The 22,548-nt window shown below is 39.0% G+C and overlaps 2 protein-coding genes across 2 annotated transcripts; one reads left to right on the top strand and one right to left on the bottom strand.

Annotated features, from left to right (window-relative positions):
- The first annotated feature begins 11,180 nt into the window (after positions 1 to 11,180).
- LOC131324771 (DNA-binding protein S1FA) lies at positions 11,181 to 14,424 on the top strand. Its single transcript, XM_058356879.1, has 2 exons — positions 11,181 to 11,338; positions 13,957 to 14,424. The coding sequence occupies exons 1-2, from the start codon at positions 11,279 to 11,281 to the stop codon at positions 14,164 to 14,166; spliced, it is 270 nt and encodes an 89-aa protein (XP_058212862.1). The 5' UTR covers positions 11,181 to 11,278; the 3' UTR covers positions 14,167 to 14,424.
- Positions 14,425 to 16,973: 2,549 nt separating this feature from the next.
- Positions 16,974 to 21,753, bottom strand: LOC131324770 (cell number regulator 8-like). Its single transcript, XM_058356878.1, has 3 exons — positions 21,346 to 21,753; positions 19,226 to 19,428; positions 16,974 to 17,475 (listed from the first exon to the last, which is right to left on the bottom strand). The coding sequence occupies exons 1-3, from the start codon at positions 21,620 to 21,622 to the stop codon at positions 17,233 to 17,235; spliced, it is 723 nt and encodes a 240-aa protein (XP_058212861.1). The 5' UTR covers positions 21,623 to 21,753; the 3' UTR covers positions 16,974 to 17,232.
- Between the last annotated feature and the right edge of the window lie 795 nt (positions 21,754 to 22,548).

Raw genomic sequence — 22,548 nt, 5'->3', positions numbered from 1 at the left:
TTAACATAATTATAAATGATTTTCATACTAAAATACTCACAAATATCCGTACTGTACCCAAAAGATCACTGTGTTCCCATTCCCTCAATTAAGCTTCCAAGTCCATAATGTTCCAAAATATTACAACATTGGCTCGACGGCCCCAAATTATCATAAGTAGCGAAGTTCAAAAAAAGAATTAGTGGTTACAATATTCTGAGTCAAAAGAATTACAATTTTAGTTGCAAATACATCTTTCAAAATAAATTTACAAAGATGAATAGGTAACTCCTTCGGTTAACTTTCAAAAATAATGTCCACACTCCAAGCACGCCAAGCAATGCAAGCTATGGTTCCGGGTTAGCACCTGAAATAATATAAGGCTTGAGCTACACTAGCCCAGTAGAAAAGTCTACGCAAACTCTATATGCAAATGAGATAAAAGATGCCGATGAAACATAGACTTTCGGATAACAAAGGAGCATGGATAAGACATAAGTACTATATTAGAAATTTAGAACGTAAACGAACACTTCACTCTTGTCAATTAACCTATCTTTGTCCTTTGAATTCATTTTTACTCATCTTTCGATCTTCACACATCCACCTCATATGGTTACGTTCCAACCGCTTAGTATCTCAGAAGTTCCCTATGGATCCTTGATGGGCACACAAGAAATCCTTCACATCGTCACATCACGATATCAATCAAAAGACATTCCGGGCATTAGGACCCCGTATACCCAATTTACATTCCGGGTGATCATGACCCCGTACATCCAATTCTCATTCCGGGTTCTCGGGACCCCGTATATCCGATTCTCATTCCGGGTTCTTAAGACCCCGTACATCCAATCCATGTTCCGGGTGCTCGGGACCCCGTACATCCAAATCACACATTTGGTTCCCAGCTTCAGGTTCAACAGAAATCAACCCTTACATTACATGTTTCTCGTTTCATTGAATAGCTACCCTTTATGTCCTCTTATCATTCACCTGTTCTGAAACCGTCATTAATTCCCCTTTAAGCAATCTACTAACCTTTTACTTCAAGTTAAACCCATGACCCACGCATCAACTACTCACTGCGGTTTCCAGTTCAATTAAGGCGGTAACATAACACATTTTATCCGTAATCCATTAACGTCAATCCGTCGATCCTAGTTTCCGTGATAATTAACCCATTAAGTTCATTCAAGTCCATCGGACACGATTTTAGGTATGAAATATGTATTATCCTCTAAACACTAGAAATAATGCGCAAGCGAACCCAATAGAATCGATGAAAGGCTCCAAAAAGTGGTTTGAAAGAACGTATGAAAAGCTGCTGAAAGACACTGTAGCAGCTCAATCACCTACCGGTAGGTGCTTGAATTCTACCGGTAGAAGAGAAGAATTCGACACCTGACCTACCGGTAGGTAAAGAAACCCTACCGGTAGAAACTGCGAACAGAAGAGCCAACATTTTGAATGAAACGACTTTGTACTTGGCCTACCGGTAGGCAAACAAGTTCTACCGGTAGGTGAATGAATACGTTAAGCAGCTTGAGCAGCTTGACCTACCGGTAGGTAGGAAGTTCCTACCGGTAGAAACTCGATACGTTGAGCAGCTTTTGAGCTGCTGCAGTACGTTTGAGCTGGTTGAGGGAAAAAGTTCTTACTTGTCCTACCGGTAGGCAAGAAGTTTCTACCGGTAGGGAGAGTGTTTTCCAGACGATTTTTGACAGAATTTTCCGATTTCGATCCAATCTCAATAACTAACAACACAAGCTCAAAAATGGTACAAGAACACTCAAATAACATATAAAGAGAGGTAGAATTCCCTACCTCGAGTATCCAAGCCGAAACCAAAGAGATTGAACAAGCCCTAGAACTTCAAACTCCAAACCAAGCCAACTACGGGTCACCGAGCTCCTACCAACGCGATTCAAGCTCCAATACGCATAGAGGTGAAGGATTTAAGGTTGATTGATGAAGGGTTGAAGTTGATTTGTTGGGTTTTGAGTGAGAGTGAGAGAGAGATGGAGAAGGTGCCGAGAGAGAGAGATCGGGAGAGAGACTGAGAGACTGAGAGGTGGAGAGGGGAAATAAATCCCCTGCCACACACACACACACACATATACACCAAATTGCACTAACACCCACATCTCCCAAATCCTTGCACATGAACCCACAACCATTATTTTCACATTAAACCATCACTTATCCCTTTATAAAACATAAAAATTTAACAAAGAAATTTACAGGTCTCTACATCCTACCCTCCTTAAAGAAATTTCGTCCCGAAATTTGTCAAACCGGGTCCAACGCTACCAAGTATCATATAGATACGCAAAATCACAACAACTTACGTATGCAACGGTTCAATAATCATGAAAGTGCTACGTCATACTCACATCAATCAACTAAAATGAAGGTGGATATCTCCTTTGAACTTCGTCCCCCCTTTCCCCATGTAAACCCATATTAATCGTATCGTATTGCCTCTCAAAACTTGGCTACACAAATCTAGGATACGTGTCGGATTCTCACCTTAGGACACGTCGGCTTTTAACTCAACTTCGGACCTCTCTAACACATGCAACGGATTCGTTTCATACTTCTTCAATACCTATGTATTAAAATGCATCAAGAATACCCGATAGTCCAATTGACTTCCCGAGACTTCCATCTGGAATGGGCGGTGATCAATCGCCTCTTCCAACTGGATTTCGTCGGTTGTCGCCTGGGTATCCGAAAGACACGCACCGTATCCGATACATAACGTATTCTTCAAACTATAAAAGCTCCTCCTTTTTCTGCCTCAACGAAACTAACCTCAACGCGGCAATAATTTACGAAATACGTCCTCCCACTTCGAATGACAAAGGGGTATCAACAACGGTCAACATCATCCTTCGGTTATCTCAAACGAAACAATGAGCTTCAAGACTCAGACAACACTGATCAAGGACTCAAAGAATGGAGACGAGGCATCCGGAATCCAAGGAACACATGAAATCTTTAAATTCGCTAAACAACCAACTCAACGTACCGAGGAACATAGAAATAACCGATCGTAACCTTCTCATTACTCTACAAGCCAAATGAGTTGGTGAACAATCTCTTGCAAATGATAGATTTCAATACTGAGGACAAACACATAGCAACAGGACAGCTCACTAAGTAAACGAACTGATGCAAGATCGACAATGTGTCCAATACCAAGGATAAGCAAAACTTCTAACAGAGTGAAATTGAGCAATATAGAATGAGTTTTATACTTTCAGAGTCGAGGGACTACCACGAAGGCTACAAATCTGAACATCACAGAGACCAACTACAACAAGTGAATTTGAATCGAACAATAACTATAAATCAATATCAACCAATAGGTCACCAAAAAAAAAATTTGTCTCCAATAAGTGAGTGTTAAGACACAAGAACTTGAATAGAGTAGCAGTTTTCAATAAATAGACCAGAGGCTGCAATGACGGAATTTAGACCAATCGATAAAGTCTAAATGAGCAAGCCGATATGAAGCAAAAGTAAGTTCAAATCTCGTAACTTCAACGTTGAGGAGTCACAACAAACTGTAATGCTAAAGTAGGCAAAAATGGCAAGTCCGCATCTAATGGCACCAATGAATTTGTATAATATGGAATATGGAAAATCTTTAAAGCGGCCACAAACTCAATGCACCAACTCATAATAAACCCAAGAATCTAGGAAAAGAAACTTCATCTGCCCCACTAGTCCACGAGTCTAGGAAACTAGTACATACGCCTTGGCAAACGAGTATCCTGATACCAATGATAAGCACAATATAAAAGATAGCGCCAAAACTAACGAATGATGCGCAACCATACTTAGACTAATACCGAAAGGTGCATAACTCTTGATAATCTAGAACGAAATAGTATAGAACAAACTATATACCTCCAAGGCTGAGGACTATATCAGATTTTTTTTTTTTTTTTTTTTTTTTTAAACGCCCGAGAGAGGCCACAATCACAACAAGATTTGAATTTGACAACACAAAAGGATGCGATGTCGTTGAAGACATCACTACTAACTTAGCTTTAATAGATAGGGGCTGTAACAACAGAGATCAAGTGAATAGCTACTGCAAACTAAGAAACTTGTAACCATAGCAATAGAATTTCAATTCGACTAACGAGATTTTATACCATGAATCGTAACATAAGGGGTAGAATGAGAATAATAGACGAGAAGTACTCATAGATTTCAACAATAGTTACTTCAAAATCAATAGTAGGTACACCACATGGTACTTCATGACAAGGATTCGTGTAGCACAGAGTAGCACTTGAAAGGATCGTGTGGTAATAGATGCAGATGTCAAAATCTATTCAAGCTAATGAACAAACGACTTCATGGATAGCAAGCCCAGATACAATTTTCAATCAAGGTTCAACTAAACCATAGAGAGAAGAGCGGGAAAAGAAAAACTCGGATGAAGACACGCTCGACATATAGCAAGCAATCACTGGCATAGCCAATCTTTTCTCAAGACAAGACCAAACCTCACCTCACGTAAGACACTGAGATCACAGACAAAACGATAACCTGAAACAACCAACTCATTGTCTCGGCTAATACTATCTGGAGGTGTTACTCAACAAATAAGAATGGTCTAGGAATCCTTGGTGTTCAAATTCAAGTAAAAGAAAAGATGCAAACCACGGAAAGATGATATGTTCCCAAATTAAAAGAATCCTAGCAAAGGATTAAACGAGAGAGGAGAAATTACCCCACACATCTGGTGTCTCTGGAGTTTGAGAAATGGTAAAACTCGCTCCTCGCTCAGCGCGTGACCCTTGACCCGAAGTAGACTGGAATTGGGAGTGATGTCGAACAAGACTCTGCCCTGGTCTCACTGAACTAGGCCCACTACGCTCTCCTACTTTTTGAGGGCATCTTCTCGCAAGATGATCAGGTGCACCGCAAATGAAACATGTCTTCTGTTGTTGCGAACACTGAGCACGAAAGTGACCTGACTGACCACACCGATGGCACACTATTTGCGGTTTGATAGAAACTCCATGACTTCCCGATGAAGTAAGTGGTCCAAAACTCTGCTGAACGTGAAATGATTGAGGTGGTTCCCGTTGTCTCTTCCTCCCTTGGCTCCCAGAACTTCCCGAAGGCAAACTTGCACTAGCGGTCGATTGCTTAGGTTCCCACACGTTCAATTCTCCTTGCACACCCACTGGATTCTCAACACTCCTTGCACATTCGACAATCTCAGAAAACCTTCCAATGCGCTGGCTCACCACCAACAACTTAATGTATGGGTGTAATCCCTTCTCAAAACGCCTACACTTCCTTTCCTCTGACGCCACTAATTCCGGCGCAAAACGGGACAAAGACTGAAATTTCGTAGCATATTCGGAGACGGTCATATTACCTTGTTCTAGTTTCTCGAATTGTTCTCTAAGTTGGTCGCGATACGTTTCTGGAAAATATTGATTCTCAAAGAGTTCTTCAAACTCAGCCCAAGTCAGGTTCTCTACATCAGGTTCATTTATTCGATTAACCACCCTTGTCATTCTCCTAGCGTCTCTTCTTGCTCCTAAAACCGATTCCCACCACTCATTCGCCTCGCCAGTAAGTTGAATGGCCACAATGCTCACTCGTAGGTCATCTTCAGTAATCCTAAGAGCGTTAAAGATTTTACGAACTTGTGCAAGCCAATGGTCAGCCACAAGAGGATCGCTACTCTCCCCATCAAACTCTGGTGGTTTCATACGGCGAAACGCCCTCATCGCTTCCATGGCACGGTTATTCGTGTTAGCCCTAAATGCTGAATTCAAAAGATTCGACTCCGCAAGTGCCGCTACAATCTCCCTAGCAAGGTTATTCTCACGTCTCGGAGGCATCGCGCTACAAGGATTGAAAACATAACACAATCAACGACAACAACCATCAACAATAACAACCACGACTCCATCGTGAGACTAAACGTTCGACTTTCCCAACACAAGCCAACCATGCTTTGACAATCTACATTATCGTAAATGCGATGTAATGCCAATGTACAGACTCCTTAATGCAAGCACACATATCATGTAAAAATTTTGCTATGATTTTGAACCCATGAGACTAAAGTCTCCCCACGGTCTCAAAGTATTCAAACCTAGACGCTCTGATACCAAGTTGTCACGCCCTCGAATTTTAACATAATTATAAATGATTTTCATACTAAAATACTCACAAATATCCGTACTGTACCCAAAAGATCACTGTGTTCCCATTCCCTCAATTAAGCTTCCAAGTCCATAATGTTCCAAAATATTACAACATTGGCTCGACGGCCCCAAATTATCATAAGTAGCGAAGTTCAAAAAAAGAATTAGTGGTTACAATATTCTGAGTCAAAAGAATTACAATTTTAGTTGCAAATACATCTTTCAAAATAAATTTACAAAGATGAATAGGTAACTCCTTCGGTTAACTTTCAAAAATAATGTCCACACTCCAAGCACGCCAAGCAATGCAAGCTATGGTTCCGGGTTAGCACCTGAAATAATATAAGGCTTGAGCTACACTAGCCCAGTAGAAAAGTCTACGCAAACTCTATATGCAAATGAGATAAAAGATGCCGATGAAACATAGACTTTCGGATAACAAAGGAGCATGGATAAGACATAAGTACTATATTAGAAATTTAGAACGTAAACGAACACTTCACTCTTGTCAATTAACCTATCTTTGTCCTTTGAATTCATTTTTACTCATCTTTCGATCTTCACACATCCACCTCATATGGTTACGTTCCAACCGCTTAGTATCTCAGAAGTTCCCTATGGATCCTTGATGGGCACACAAGAAATCCTTCACATCGTCACATCACGATATCAATCAAAAGACATTCCGGGCATTAGGACCCCGTATACCCAATTTACATTCCGGGTGATCATGACCCCGTACATCCAATTCTCATTCCGGGTTCTCGGGACCCCGTATATCCGATTCTCATTCCGGGTTCTTAAGACCCCGTACATCCAATCCATGTTCCGGGTGCTCGGGACCCCGTACATCCAAATCACACATTTGGTTCCCAGCTTCAGGTTCAACAGAAATCAACCCTTACATTACATGTTTCTCGTTTCATTGAATAGCTACCCTTTATGTCCTCTTATCATTCACCTGTTCTGAAACCGTCATTAATTCCCCTTTAAGCAATCTACTAACCTTTTACTTCAAGTTAAACCCATGACCCACGCATCAACTACTCACTGCGGTTTCCAGTTCAATTAAGGCGGTAACATAACACATTTTATCCGTAATCCATTAACGTCAATCCGTCGATCCTAGTTTCCGTGATAATTAACCCATTAAGTTCATTCAAGTCCATCGGACACGATTTTAGGTATGAAATATGTATTATCCTCTAAACACTAGAAATAATGCGCAAGCGAACCCAATAGAATCGATGAAAGGCTCCAAAAAGTGGTTTGAAAGAACGTATGAAAAGCTGCTGAAAGACACTGTAGCAGCTCAATCACCTACCGGTAGGTGCTTGAATTCTACCGGTAGAAGAGAAGAATTCGACACCTGACCTACCGGTAGGTAAAGAAACCCTACCGGTAGAAACTGCGAACAGAAGAGCCAACATTTTGAATGAAACGACTTTGTACTTGGCCTACCGGTAGGCAAACAAGTTCTACCGGTAGGTGAATGAATACGTTAAGCAGCTTGAGCAGCTTGACCTACCGGTAGGTAGGAAGTTCCTACCGGTAGAAACTCGATACGTTGAGCAGCTTTTGAGCTGCTGCAGTACGTTTGAGCTGGTTGAGGGAAAAAGTTCTTACTTGTCCTACCGGTAGGCAAGAAGTTTCTACCGGTAGGGAGAGTGTTTTCCAGACGATTTTTGACAGAATTTTCCGATTTCGATCCAATCTCAATAACTAACAACACAAGCTCAAAAATGGTACAAGAACACTCAAATAACATATAAAGAGAGGTAGAATTCCCTACCTCGAGTATCCAAGCCGAAACCAAAGAGATTGAACAAGCCCTAGAACTTCAAACTCCAAACCAAGCCAACTACGGGTCACCGAGCTCCTACCAACGCGATTCAAGCTCCAATACGCATAGAGGTGAAGGATTTAAGGTTGATTGATGAAGGGTTGAAGTTGATTTGTTGGGTTTTGAGTGAGAGTGAGAGAGAGATGGAGAAGGTGCCGAGAGAGAGAGATCGGGAGAGAGACTGAGAGACTGAGAGGTGGAGAGGGGAAATAAATCCCCTGCCACACACACACACACACATATACACCAAATTGCACTAACACCCACATCTCCCAAATCCTTGCACATGAACCCACAACCATTATTTTCACATTAAACCATCACTTATCCCTTTATAAAACATAAAAATTTAACAAAGAAATTTACAGGTCTCTACATATCCGTACAAAGTTAAGAACCGCGAATTTATAAGATCAAATTAGATATATAGAACAGCAACTACTCAAAAAATTAGAATAATACGACCTCTTTAGGTCGCTCAATTAATTCCACAAACTCAGACCACATGCTGCGGTCAAAGTATTTCCAGCAGTGTCACACCAACTTGTAAAATCTGCCAAGATCAAAGTATACACCCAAATGACCTAGGATTTGGTATAACTCATAATAACACATCAAAGTTCATCCTTGATTTTTTCCAGAATTTTATAAGCAAGAGAACCAAGTCAAATTCAATCTCAAAGTCAGAAATTCTGTGCAGGAAACACAGTTTTTCAGCAGAGTAGTCTGTGATCGAATATTCATTACAAATCGTGTATTTCATATTTTTCGATGATTCCATTGCCAAAACAACACCAACTTAACGATCTTTAAGACTCGAAAGGACCCATAACCAATAAACTTGTCTAAGTATAACAAATTTGATGAAAAATACAGCTTTGGATGTTGCCCAAATTTTCTAAAATATCTTCACATCAATGCAGTAAGCAACTTCAAAATTCTACAAGTTCATGCTCATAATCCATCTATATACCAACTAACATGCATCAATCTTGGGTTTCCATGATCAAAATTATATTATCCACAAATTAACAATATTTGAGAATTTAAGATGAATTAGGCTCCGTTCCGGAATTATGGAATTATGGATTTATTGAAATCTAAAAATATGCAATATGGATCTTGTTTGAAAGATCTCATCGAGATCTTTTATACAATGCAAAAAAAATTAAAAAAATATTTTTCATTTACTTTATTTTTGAGTTTAAAAATGTGAAATAAGCTGCTTATTTTTTAAGAAGGTTTCTGGAACGGAGCCTTAGATATAAAATCACCATGTAAGCACTATAGAACCATAATTCTTAAATCTCTTCCATGTAGGTTGATTCTATATGCACATATTCATCAATACTCGTAGTTTAAGGAAGATTTCTTACCACAAGAAGAGAAATTTTCATATTACATGTCAAACTCCAAGAGATTACTTCAAGTTCTTCATGCCAAACTAGGGTTTTCCTATTCTTTTTCAATGGGGAAGAAAGAACTCCGAGTGGGGTAATGTTATGAATGTTTATGGGTTCTCACAATCGAATTCTAATGACTGAAATATAGGGAACAAATTGGACTCTAATGTCCGAATGGGGTAAAATACTTTGGATATTAAAATCCGAATGAGGCCAAACATTTCAGATATTAAATTCCGAATGGCCTTACCTTACAAATTCAGCTAAATATTAAAATCCAAAAATTTTGTCAATCATTCTGGACAATGTCAATGGTTTGTATACCAAGTTACCAATTGACTACATTAACAACCTTTGGTGACTCGTTTCAAAAAAATATAGCCAATTGGACCTTGGTATCAAAACCGAAAGTAATTAATTATTTCAGAAACGGGTTTTCTTTGCATTTGTGTTAATGGTACTATTTCTAGGAGTGTAATCAAAACAGACTTTTCACTAAGTTATTGTGTTACAAATTGGAAGTGTTTCTACGTGTCATGATATTGAGTTATAATTGTGAAGCCATATCGCATCTCTATAAGCATAATAAAAGAGCTACAACTGGTGTGTTGAGCATTATTCATGCATATTGCATCTTACAAATTTATTAACACGTGTACAGACCACAGAGGTCATCGATTTGGCTTGCTTTTACAATAAGATGCCTTCAAAAATTGGTTGAAAGAAAAGCTACAGCTCTGGCTACAACCAAGGGGTGCTAATCGAACTGTAATGTCCGAATGGGGTATAAAGTTTTGGATATTAAAATCCGAATGAGACAATAAATTTTGGATATTAAATTCTGAATGACCTAACAATTCAACTTTTATAATATTCAACTAGGGGGCTATTCAGAAATTAAAATCCGAATGAATTTTAAATACAATGAATTTCAGATATTAAAATCCGAATAAGGGGCAAACAATCAGACTTTAATACCCGAAACTGTGGAAAACAATCGGACTCTAATGTTCGATCAAATCTGAAATATATGAAATAGTAGCGTACTCATTGTGGGTTTCTCAAAAAAAATTCAAAGAAAAATCGGGAAAAAAAAAACCCGCGTAATAACAAAATTCAAAATTTTACCGATGTTTAACTTTGAAATAATTGGTGATGCCGGGGTGTTGTGCTTTCTTCTCACACCTCCTTCGCCTCAAAGTTGTACTGTTATTGTGGTGTGGTGAGAGTGGTGTTGGTGTCTATGGAGGAGAAGAAGAAACGGGGCAAAAGGAGAAGAAGAAACGCGAGGGGGAGAGAGAGAGAGAGAGAGAGAGAGAGACGGGAGGTGGGGCTGTGGGGTGGGAGTTGGTGGTGGCGATAATGGGAAGGGAGTTGGAGCTGTCGACTGGAGAGAAGGAACAGACTATGGAGCTGTGGACAGGAGAAATAAAACATAGGTTTGAAAAGGGAACGTCATACTGAAGAAGGAACGGATTCTGGGCTGTATGTTTTTTGTACAGAAGGGCAAAAAGGGGAGTTCAAGGATAATTTCTTGATTGTAAGTAGCAATTCCTTATAAGGTGATGGTTTGTAGATAGCAATTGACTGCGAGTAGCAAGAACTGGGCTGCGAATAGCGGCCACCAAAGAGAAATCTACTAGTATGTGACTGACTCCAATAGATGGGGGGCGCCACAAACGAAACAAAACATAAGTTGTGGGGCGATTTCAGAAAAAAGAAAACTACGAGGACTTGTAATCAAATATCGAGCCTGAACTGTTACCGCAACCAATTTATCACATCACCATTCGCATTCTGTCGGTCCTACCTCGAACCCATCACCGATTGCGCAGCTCTGACAACCGATCTGTCCGACGGCCATGGACGACTACGAAGCCGAGTTTGCCGATCACTCTCCTCCTTCGTTCACCCATCGCGCGGTACGCACGCTCGATACAGATCGCTCATTCTGTCTCTCAATTCTCGTCCTTTTTCGTTAGATCTATCTTTGCGTTTGAACTGGATTTAGTGTTTCGGGTGTCGTGATCTAGGATTTCTTACTTGTCTCACGATGATCTGTCGTTATGTTACGTTTTTTGTTCCTGATTTGGCCGAATTTTGAGTTTTGCGTTCTACCGAGCTGAACTTGTTGCGCGCTTTCTTGTCAAAGTAGAAAGAAGAGCGCTTTCTAAAGGTCTATACTTGCGGTGTAATTTGAGCTTGAATTTGATGATTAATCATGGGGAGTGTGATTGAGAGCCTGTTTGGGGGCATTGGCGTAGTCTTTATCGGCTAAACAAACATGCGATTTGATTAAGGCTAATTCAATTCAACTCCCAAGAGAAAGCCTCTCCTTGTTTAATTGAAATATCTCTTGGCTGGTGAGAAGATTATCTTCTTGTTTACTCTTATCCTTCGGTGGATTCTGATAATTAGGAATTTCACACTTGCCCATGCCATTCTGAAGAATTCATTAGTTAGCATACTGATGTAAACTGTCATTATTTACTGTTTTTCTTGCAATTTGAGCTTCTAAGTTTAGTAGGAGGGTGGAATACCAGGTGAAACCCTTTCCATAGTTTAGGAATGCCAAACTTAGTTCCAACTCTTTATACATCCTTCCCGCTTCTCTTACCTTAATTATCATCCTGCTTTTGGGCTGGTCAATATGGACGGACTTCATTTTTACTTGCCTTTGCATTGCTGGGGAAGCCATAACCATTTTGGTACAGGTTAATAATTTTCAATTTAAAGTGTCTTTGTGATGTAAGACAAGTTTTCTATAGTTAGTTTCGGGGTTTTGTTTAGGATCTAAAAGGTAAAGAAGTTAGATGCAGTTCCTAAGAGGAGAGGGAAATACAAGATTATGGAAGCATTAATGGGTTGCTTTCAAGACAAAACCACTTGAGACCTTGAATAACTTGGTTCTTTTGTGTCTTCATAATGTTCTTTGCAGTCGGGTATTTTGGTAATTTAGCAATAATTGTCGGACAGGCCACTTTGCTAATCCAAGGATCTTTTTATTGTGTTTATGTTGTCTATGACTTTATCGGTCTTCTTTGGTGTTGGATAGATATTAGAAATTCAAAGAATTTAGTGGTTTGACTAGCTCCTTTTATTGGAAGTCCTTATTATAGTCGGTTTAAGAAGTCTCCAAAGTCTTTACAAAGATTTGTAGTTCTTAAAAATTAATCGACTCAGGTTTTACAGAATAATTTTCAGCCAAGTATGCTTCGTTGAGATAGTGCGATGCAGTTGAACCCTTGGTGTGATGCCTAATGCCATTAAGAGTGATTCCCAGGGTTTTTCTTTTCTTTCTTATTTGTAGTTGTCTGGAACTTATTACACTCGTTGTTTAGACTATAGAATCTAAGGTTTTAGGACATCCCAAGAGTAAGCCAGTTTGGGCGATTTATTAGATTCAGATATTATAGACAGATTCGGATGTATATATAGAAATATTTTCCTTATCATTGCAGATCATTATAAAGTGAATTCATATCAAATATACTATATACTTGGGCTTTCTTGTGCTAGAACTTTGGCACATAAAAACAAAAATACTGGAAGTGGTTTTTTTGATGCAAAGACTTAGAAGTTGCATGCTGTATAAGCCGCATGTTCCCCTAGTATTGGTGTTTCATCTTCAATACTTCTTCTGCAATTCCATCATGGATCAAACCAATAATGGGAAAAAGTAGAGTCATCTTCTGTCATCTTCCCGACAGATATTGGAGAAGCCACTCAGTCAGTTTTGTAGAAGCATTTGAGATCTTACTATCTTAGACTTCTTATTTACGATAAGCACTGTAGATTCTTAAACCTGATTCCCACCATCCATTGCCGCCTGCTGTCACCATGACTGGATATCTATTAGCCATTTTCTAGTCAATCATGATCAGCCCGCTTATATTAAACCAGTTTTGTGGGTGTGGTCTACTAAAAATATTATGGAAAACATAGTCTTTTTGTATCAGAATGGCATGTTATAATTATTAGAAAAACACATTAATCTCCATGATATTCTGTGTATTTTACTGGGAATTGTTATGTCAGTGTATGGCATATCCTTGGTTGCGGATCTTGATGAATAATGATCTGCACCCGATGGAAAGGCCTTTCGGTTTGTTTTGCATGTATCAGTTGGTGTCAATATCTGACCTTCACATGTTTCATTTTCAAGGCCTTGGCAAGTTCATTTATTTTGTGAATGCGCATTGTTGGGAGGGACCTGCAATTATTCCTAAACTGAGAAGATATTTATGGTGTTGGTCAATCTTAGCCGTGCCGATATTGTTATGAAAATCTATGCGTAATCGGTGATTGTGCATGTAGTTGGTTGCTGCTTAAAAGTGCACTAATCATTGATGAATGTATTTGGATAACCATGAGATGATTTTGTCGAAAATTTTATATCTTGGAACTGCTATGTGGGGATTGCGATGAGTAGCCAGTAAAATAGTAGTTGCGTGTTCTTGTGTTGCTTTGTTGAGATGTTTCAACTCACAGTTGCTGGAAAATTTTGGAAATTAATGTTGTCATTTTATTTGATGAACAGGAAAATGTGATCAAGGATCCTCAAGGGTTCAACCCGGGTCTGATAGTCTTGCTCCTTGTTGGTGGCCTACTATTGACGTTCCTGGTTGGAAATTATGTACTTTATGTGTATGCACAAAAGACCCTTCCTCCAAAGAAGAAGAAGCCAGTCTCGAAGAAGAAGATGAAGAAGGAGAGGCTGAAGCAAGGTGTTTCTGCACCCGGAGAATAGACATGGTCGGCCAATTTGTAATGCTTCTGCTCTTTAGGCTGAGTTGTTGTGTTCAAATGTCATCCTTCTTGTCCCGTACCCTTTTCTTTGATGTTTTTCTCCTCTCATCATACTGGATTGAAATTTAGCTACACAATTTGATTTTAAGTTAGACCCCCGATGATTTGGCATCTAACTAGGGAGATAATGACTTCAGTTGCAAAAATTCAAAACATATTGCACTTTTCTCCAAGACAATTGTGGTTATTTTTTTGTTTCTTTTCGGCGCTAAGCGCTTTTTCAATCTCCCTCATGTTGATATGACTCTTTTTAGCTTTCCTTATTATTAGGCTGGGCTGTTGCCAGAATTGTGTTTGCTCTTGTTCATCCTTCTTTTGTTTTTGGTACGTTGGAGATTGTACACTGAAGTTCCAAGCTAAAAGATGCCAAAGGGCATCGCCGAAATAATCAAAGTGATTTTTGTTGTTTTAAGCGGCTGCACGGATCCATCAACCATGTGACATTCCGTAGTTGTGTTTAGATCAGGGAATACCTGGAGTGTGGAGGAAATTTATGTAGGAGAAGCAACTGTAAGAAAAATAATCAAGTGAAGAAATGAATGACATGAATTTTCTTATGTTTTTTGTTGAGTACACAGGCAAGAAATTGTTTTAAAAGCTGACTGACATCAAAATGAATACACAGCATACTGCCTAGCAACACGATCAAAATATTCATCAAAATGTCACTGTTGGTGCAAAGCCATCTTTCATTTTTTGGCAAAATTCCCTTTGTCTCCCAAATCCAACTAACTAACATTCTCTGACTTCCATTCTCCATCTACCTTTTCTTATTCTTCATTCAACCCTACTATCTAACATTTTCAATTCATCTCTATGAATAAATAAAATTTTTGATTACTACAACACATCTACTATTTTCTTCTCAATAATCAATATACTAGCATTATCCTCTTCTTCTCTACAATGATCAAGTTCAAGAAATCTATTGCTGTAGAAGAAATCTCTACGATGAACAGCTAAGCACGTTGGTTCCACTGGTATCAGACGACACTACCATCAAGATAGAGTGCAACAGATCTACTGATTTTGTACAAAAATCCACTGTTTGTGTGGAACAATCTACTAGTTTTGTGCAACAACCGACTGTTTTTGCCAACACTAGCAGTGGCTCCGGCGACGACGAAGATCAACCATTCTGGCAAAGGCGAGATTGGAGGATCTGGATCCGGCAACAAGTACTCTCTCTCTCTCTCTCTCTGAAAATTGATTGTTGGATTTGATGATGTGGCACAAATGGCTTTCCAATTCTTGGTGCCATTTTTGGATAAAAATGATATAAATTACTGGAGCAAAAAATGCCATTTTTTGGCGATGGCTCTAAGTCATTTTTGCAACCATTGGACTTGCTAGCACAACACAGACAATAGCTATGTGAAAAAGCAAAACGAGTATGTTGGTCAGGGTAACTCAGCGATACATGCAAAGCAATATTTCAAGAACAGTTTGATTATAGAATCGGATATTATCACAAAGTCGGATATCATAGCGTACCGAAATTTACCCAAGACACCAATGCTGAGATTTGAAGAATCTCAAGCCCCGCCACAACCCATGGTCTGCTCTGCAGGCAGGACGATAACAAAGATTGGTTGAGCCTCAAACCCAGGATGAGGAAGCCGATAACAAAGCTCACAACCCTCCTTGCAAAGTGAACAAGCGTAGAACAAGATATGAGTAGCAAAAGTCACAAGCCGACTCGCATTGTTCACATTGCACGTTTATTGTCCTCCACAAAACATAGACAGCATTTGCATAACCCATCAAAGCCTTGCTAAGCAGGTTACACGACGCATGAGAGTAAGAAAACAACTCAGGTCTCATGTGTGATGCTAACTCTTGTTCTGCTTGCAATTTTGACGGATGGTAAAGTCCCAAAGCAAGCATTTTCAGAAACAAAGTTGGAAGAGGATTATGTCATCCAACTGAAGCCTCGCGCTACTCAGCCTCACGAATCAACAAGGCCTTATGAGACATGCAGATGGTTATGGAATATGGTTTTATGGTTTATGTCCTGAATTACTCTCACTTGCAAGCGGAGACAGAGTTAAAGACCAACATGCTATCTACCACATTTGCAGTAAACACTGAAGAATCTCGTCGTTGTGTGTATTCTACTCAATGTAGTCCAATATTATTTTTAGAGATATCAGTGCTTGTTTTCGGGAGCTTGTTCCCCTCTTTTATTTTTTTTCATCATTTGTTCCCCTATTCTTGATGTCCTAATCTCTAATTTGATCCTTTGGATCTACCACTTAATGACAGTGGCTATGACTTTGAATTAAAAAGAAAAAAGAAAACTAACGAGCAACCATACGCCAAAAGTGAGGAAATTTATTTTCGGGTAAATATAACTAGCCCAAACAAACAGAGCCTTTGTATGCTAGATTACTACAGCAGCATCATACCGATTCATAGCTTGGACTCAAAACTTCGGTCTTAGAAGTAAAGAAAATGACCATTTGGTTTCGGCTGGGTTGATGATCACACATCCATCAGGGCAACCTATTGGTCACAAAGCTATGATGGCTGGGTTGATAATCACACATCCATCAGGGCAACCTACTGGTCACAAAACTAAGATGAACCGGATAACTTCAATAGTTGAATAGAGCACCAACCTTTTAGTCTTGCGTATTAAAAGCACACAGCATTTTTAAGGAGATGTAGGTTCAGGAAATCTTACGTCCCCATTAGATATATGCCAAGCATTCATATTCAAAGAGCAACACATCAAATAATGTGAGATAGAGCAATGCAACACAGACATAAATAGGGAAATCAGTTTTTGTTTTGCGGTCTTAGCTTCAGTCCACATCAAAAGGCATATCCGCAGATATCATAGTACACCCAGTCACCCCCACAACAGACAATTACATACTATAAACGGAGACATAGATTATCATGATAACTTATTTATACCTGTAACACCAAATTTCAACCACAGTTTTAGATTATGCAATCCAGTCTTTATCACCATGTCAACGCTGAGGTAGAAGACTCAGACTCAGGCCTTGCCACGGCCCATGGTTTGGTCTCTGGGCGGGACCATGACCAAGATGGGTTGTGCCTTAAACCCAGGATGAGGAAGCCTACGGCGGAGCTCACGGCCCTCCTGGCAAAGTGCGCACGGGTGGCAGAAGACATGGGTTGCAAAGTCGCAAACAGATTCACAATGCTCACGCTGCACATCATCCTCAACAAAGCTACCACAGCATCCGCATGACCTGTCAAGTGCCTCGCAGCCTCCCTGTTTGATTCAGTAGACACAGTTAAGGAACGGAAACACTAATTAAGAGAAGTTAACACCAGTTAAATGATCATCAACAAGCATAAATTACCTGAACACTTTCCTTAATAGTGAACATTTTCCTAATTACCTGAACACCTCTCCATCTTTGGATGATCATCCAACAAGCATAAATTCATATCAAACGAATACTTGCTTATCTTCCTATATCTTACCCTCTAGACAAACATAGTTTACAGAAGTTGGGAGACTTTTGTTTGAGTAATTTGCGCAGCAAAAATTAGTAACAAGGTGGGATGTGAATGAGACGAAATACACTATGGTTGCCTCTTTGTTATCTTCTATTCAATCCTTGTACACTTTCTTGCTTCGTGTACTTTGGTTTGTAAACTAACAATGCAGTATTTGAAAAGCGTAGTTCTGAGTTTCACTACTCTGAGATTCCAATAGTTTCCTCCAATCCCAAGACAATTGCATGAGCTCTCTCAGGTTTTAACAATACCCATGTAATCACCAATTGATGGTGGTATAGGCGGGCAATGACTAGGGACAGACCTAACCTTAGGCAGTACAAATTCAATCATGTATGCAGGAAATTATATCAAACAGCAAAGTGTTACAATGACCCATACAATTCCTAAGCATTTAACCCTCGCAATGTGGATCATATACTAACAATTATTTCACAAGGATATCAGATAAAATGAATACTTTGTGTATTAGCATCTACATTATTACAACATATAGACATCATTTCAGAGTAACTATTATTAAAATTAACAATTTATGCATCTCTCGAAATATTAAAAGTCAACTGAGACTGCCATAATTCCCACTTCATTACCGGCAATAGGACAACACAGCCTATTGAATAGAGCTCTATCATCATACAAAAGACAAAACCGCAGAAACATTTCCCATGACAACACGATATCAATTATAAATTTATACTACTTTAAAAGGTGGAATCACTAAACTATTTTCTAGGTGTTTGTTCCTCAAACGCCCCTATTAAGTTAGTAAAATGACATGTGCCACCCATCTGGACCCCTTTATACAAATTCTTCACACCAGTTCGCTATTCCTCCAACCTGTCCCCAAGATAGAGACTAACTCAGTACTGCCATTTGCACAACAGCACAAGTGCAAAGATCTCACCGTACCTGGCTACATCGCCTTCCCACAACCTCCTCATCACTCGCGCATTGAACATCAAAGACACTCTCCATGTAAATGTATTAGGCTCACACAATTTGCTACTTTATCATAGTTGCGTTCTAATTTTTTGTTTTGACATTGTTGTGAACCATGGGGAGTTATATTTGTTTAATCTTACTCTGTTATCTTATTCTTATATAAGTCAGGAGGCTTGGGGATTTTATGTTTCTTTCAATATTACTCTTACTTAAGATATGATATAGTTAGAACTTTGCCAGGTTGGGTATATCCTTATCCTCTTCATCAAACAGAATAATCTTAACCAAAATCTACAAGTATTACAAAGGAAAGAAAACTACGGCAGAGAACAGGTTAGAAATGCGGCACAGGAAGGAATTATGCGATTTTTGACATTGAAAGAGAGTGGAAGTATTCTACCCTACACGTTTGTATCATAATTACAGAATATATCTTGAACTAAAGAACAAGAATATCAGTTGAAACTTAAACTAAACAATGAGAAAATACCACAAGCTTGATTTCCAATGTAGTCAGAAGAGATGATAACTGGAAAAGATAAAAAATAGCTTGCCTCAAGATTGAACTTCTGACGGATGGCAGTACGGTTGGGATATGAGAAGCAGGGTGCAAGGGAGTTTGATTGCAAAAAGGCCTGACCAATCGTGTATAGAGCACAGTAAGGCAGGCAGTGATTTGCAAAAGTCCCGGGAGCAGAGCCAAGCCTCTCGACATTGCCTCCATAAAGCACACATGGGGCCACACTTCCAAGGAGGCCTATTAAATATCAACTTATCACACAGAGAGAGAGAGAGAGAGAGAGAGAGAGAGAGAGAAATACGCAGAAAACACAATTGTGGACTAAAGATTAGAGAGCAACTTATCCAAGAGGTCTAGATGATTCAAAGTTAACAGCGTCTCAACCAATAAGATTTGAAGCTAAAAAAAAACTAAGTTATCCAATTCTAAGTTCCTAACATACGGACTGGGTAAACTACTAGAGACGTCTCAGACAAAGTCAATTTATTTGATCAAGCATAAAAAGTTAATTTGATCAGTGCAAACATTTAAAGGAAAATATCATTCGCGCAAGGATTAGAATCATTAGATAGACTATCCATGACATCAAACTTTAGTCCATGTAGCGCTTTTAGAACAGATTGGAAGGTTTACCGGTCACCTCGTATTCATATATATTGTGCAAGAACATTTATCCTATTTCGACAGGAAGAAAATTAAATGCAGATGTAAGACTGAAGACAACAATTTCAGGTTTTTTGTGTTAGATATGAGCACTCATCAACCATTTATCTGGTAAGAATTGATCATTATAGTAAGTCAGGTGCAAGAGTAGATTGATTGCTGGAAAAAAAAGGACTAGTTTTCAATTTATAACTGACCAAATTCCACGAAATCTGATTATACGCATTACTCCAACCACTATGGCATTTAGCATAACCAAATATGACACAATTATATATTTTTGGAAAAATCACACCCCTATAGTAGCATGCCACATGTCAGCAAACAAGAGGGGTATTTAGAGAAGGATAGGGTCAATCTCTCTTCCATGCTTCAATCACTGTACTAAACTTTCCCCTTTGACCATAAATTCCGCTACAACTAATAGCAATAATCTTCACAATCGTATCTTTCATAAATTTTCAGATTTGAATAAATGAATAAGCGTGCATGCATATCTTCATCCAACATAAAGCGATACCACCAAGTCGTAACACCTCCCGCATTCCATATTGTAATGCAATAAAATTCACAAGCCATTCAAATCCAACTATTCTATGCACATCCATACAACAGGCAGCAGTATACTATTAGCCACAATGGACGAATTAACATTGGTACTAACATCTAAAAACCAGATCTAGATGGGAAACTAAGGCTCCATTTGGATAGCTTTGCATCTCAAAATGAAGTGGTTTGACCTTATTGTCTAATAATAATAAGTCAAACCTAGATCTGATACTTTACAAATTAACTTTTGACATTGAATTCATGAATTTTTTGCGATCAATTTGAATTACTACAGAGATCCTTCATGTTAAGGGTTGTAATTATACAAGGATCTCAAACAAAACACCTCTCTTATACCTCTAACCCATCCTTCACTAAAGTTTCACAAGCCACCTATAGCTAAACCTCTAAATTATATATCGTAAGCACTAACTAATTATCTTCATTCGGAATTCACATCTATCCAAACGGAGTCTAAATTGAAGTATCTGTCAACATTGAGCGTCAAATTCATAAAAGCTTATCCTTTTCAGCCCAAGAATCTTGAAATCTATTGATAACAGCACAAAATGGGAAAATAAGACAACAAAATTCAAAGAGAAACTCACAAAACCTCGAGATCCACCCTTTAGAAGTTTCACAATCCACCTATAGCTAAACCTCTAAACTATTTATCCTAATCACCAATTAATTACCTTCATTTGCAATTCACACCTATCCATACAGATAACACAGTCTAAATTGCAAATACCCTAAACTATTTATCCTAATCACCAACTAATTACCTTCATTTGGAATTCACAGCTATCCAAACAGAGTCTAAATTGCAAATACCCATCAACATTGAGCGTCAAATTCTTGAAGTTTACCCTTTTCAGCACAACAATAAAACTCCACGAAACCAGAACAAAAATAGGAATACAAGAAGAAAAAGAAACTCACAAACTTCGAGATCGCTGCTACAGAACTCATCGTTGCGTCCGAGGCAAGCGAGGAGGCTGGAGTCCCACTGAGCGCGGCGCATGGGCTCACCGACCACGCTTCCGTGCCCCAGTGGCAGCCCATCGGCCGTCCAGCCGTAGGCGGGTCCATCTGGAGGAGATTGCTTTGTCGGCGTTGCAGCAGGCGGAGGGGCAGAAGTTGGCTTGGTGGGTTTCTTGTCATCGTCCGAGGGCAGGTGGGTAGATAGGAGGGGACTTGATTCTTCGAGATTCGCCATTGGTGACTGGGAGGGATACCTGAGAAGAAGAGAGAGAGAGACAGAGAGAGAGAGAGAGATGAGGCGAAGAAATAGAGGGAGAGGGAGAGGGAGAGGGAGAAGAGGTCAAAACCGTGAGAGGGGGTGAGCGTGTATGACGAAAAGTTATTCAGTGCTACTGGAGCATGCAATGCTCCTGGGCTTTCTAATCGCAAATTGATGCACGGCAGGGCAGCGGTCTGTTGTGGCGTAGGCCCGTTTCGCTAAAGTATTTATTCTTTAATTTATGAAATAATGTGATTCTTTTATAATAAATCACTTTTACTTCGAAAATAAGTATTTAACCCTATTCCACTTTAACTTAAAGTGAAATAAGTTGGTTTTTGTATTTATTTGAATTCTTTTCGCATTTGTTAGTTTTCCTTCAAATTTTTGTGAATTATTGACTCGTTTCGTTTCGACGAGAGAAATCGAAAAGTGAAAAAAATTACTTTTACTCAAATATTTTGAAAAATAACCACTTTAAAGTCGACTTTTTCGATTACTCTCATCAAGACCAATCAATAATTCACGAAAGTTTGGCACAAACTAACAAAAGCGAAAAAAATTGAATAAGGACTCTCCGTTCCAGAAAGCCGAATAAGTACTTATTTTTTAAGAAGGTAATTTTAAACTAAAAAATAATGGGCTTATTGAAATCTAAAAATATGTAATATGGATCTTGTTTAAGAGATCTCAATGAGATCTTGTTTAAGAGATCTCAATGAGATCTTTAATACGGTGCAAAAAAAATTGAAAATTTATTTTTCGTTTACATTATTTTTAGTTTGAAAATGTGAAATAAGTTCTTATTTTTTAAGAAGGTGTTCTGGAACGGACTCTAAAAGTGCTAGTAAAAGTTAAGCAGAATGGAGCCTTATTAGTGGAACACGCCCTTAATTATTGAA

This window comes from Rhododendron vialii, chromosome 4a (assembly GCF_030253575.1).
Source record: "Rhododendron vialii isolate Sample 1 chromosome 4a, ASM3025357v1".
In the NCBI taxonomy this organism is placed as follows: Eukaryota; Viridiplantae; Streptophyta; class Magnoliopsida; order Ericales; family Ericaceae; genus Rhododendron; species Rhododendron vialii.
This window is presented reverse-complemented; position numbering and strand designations above follow the sequence as displayed.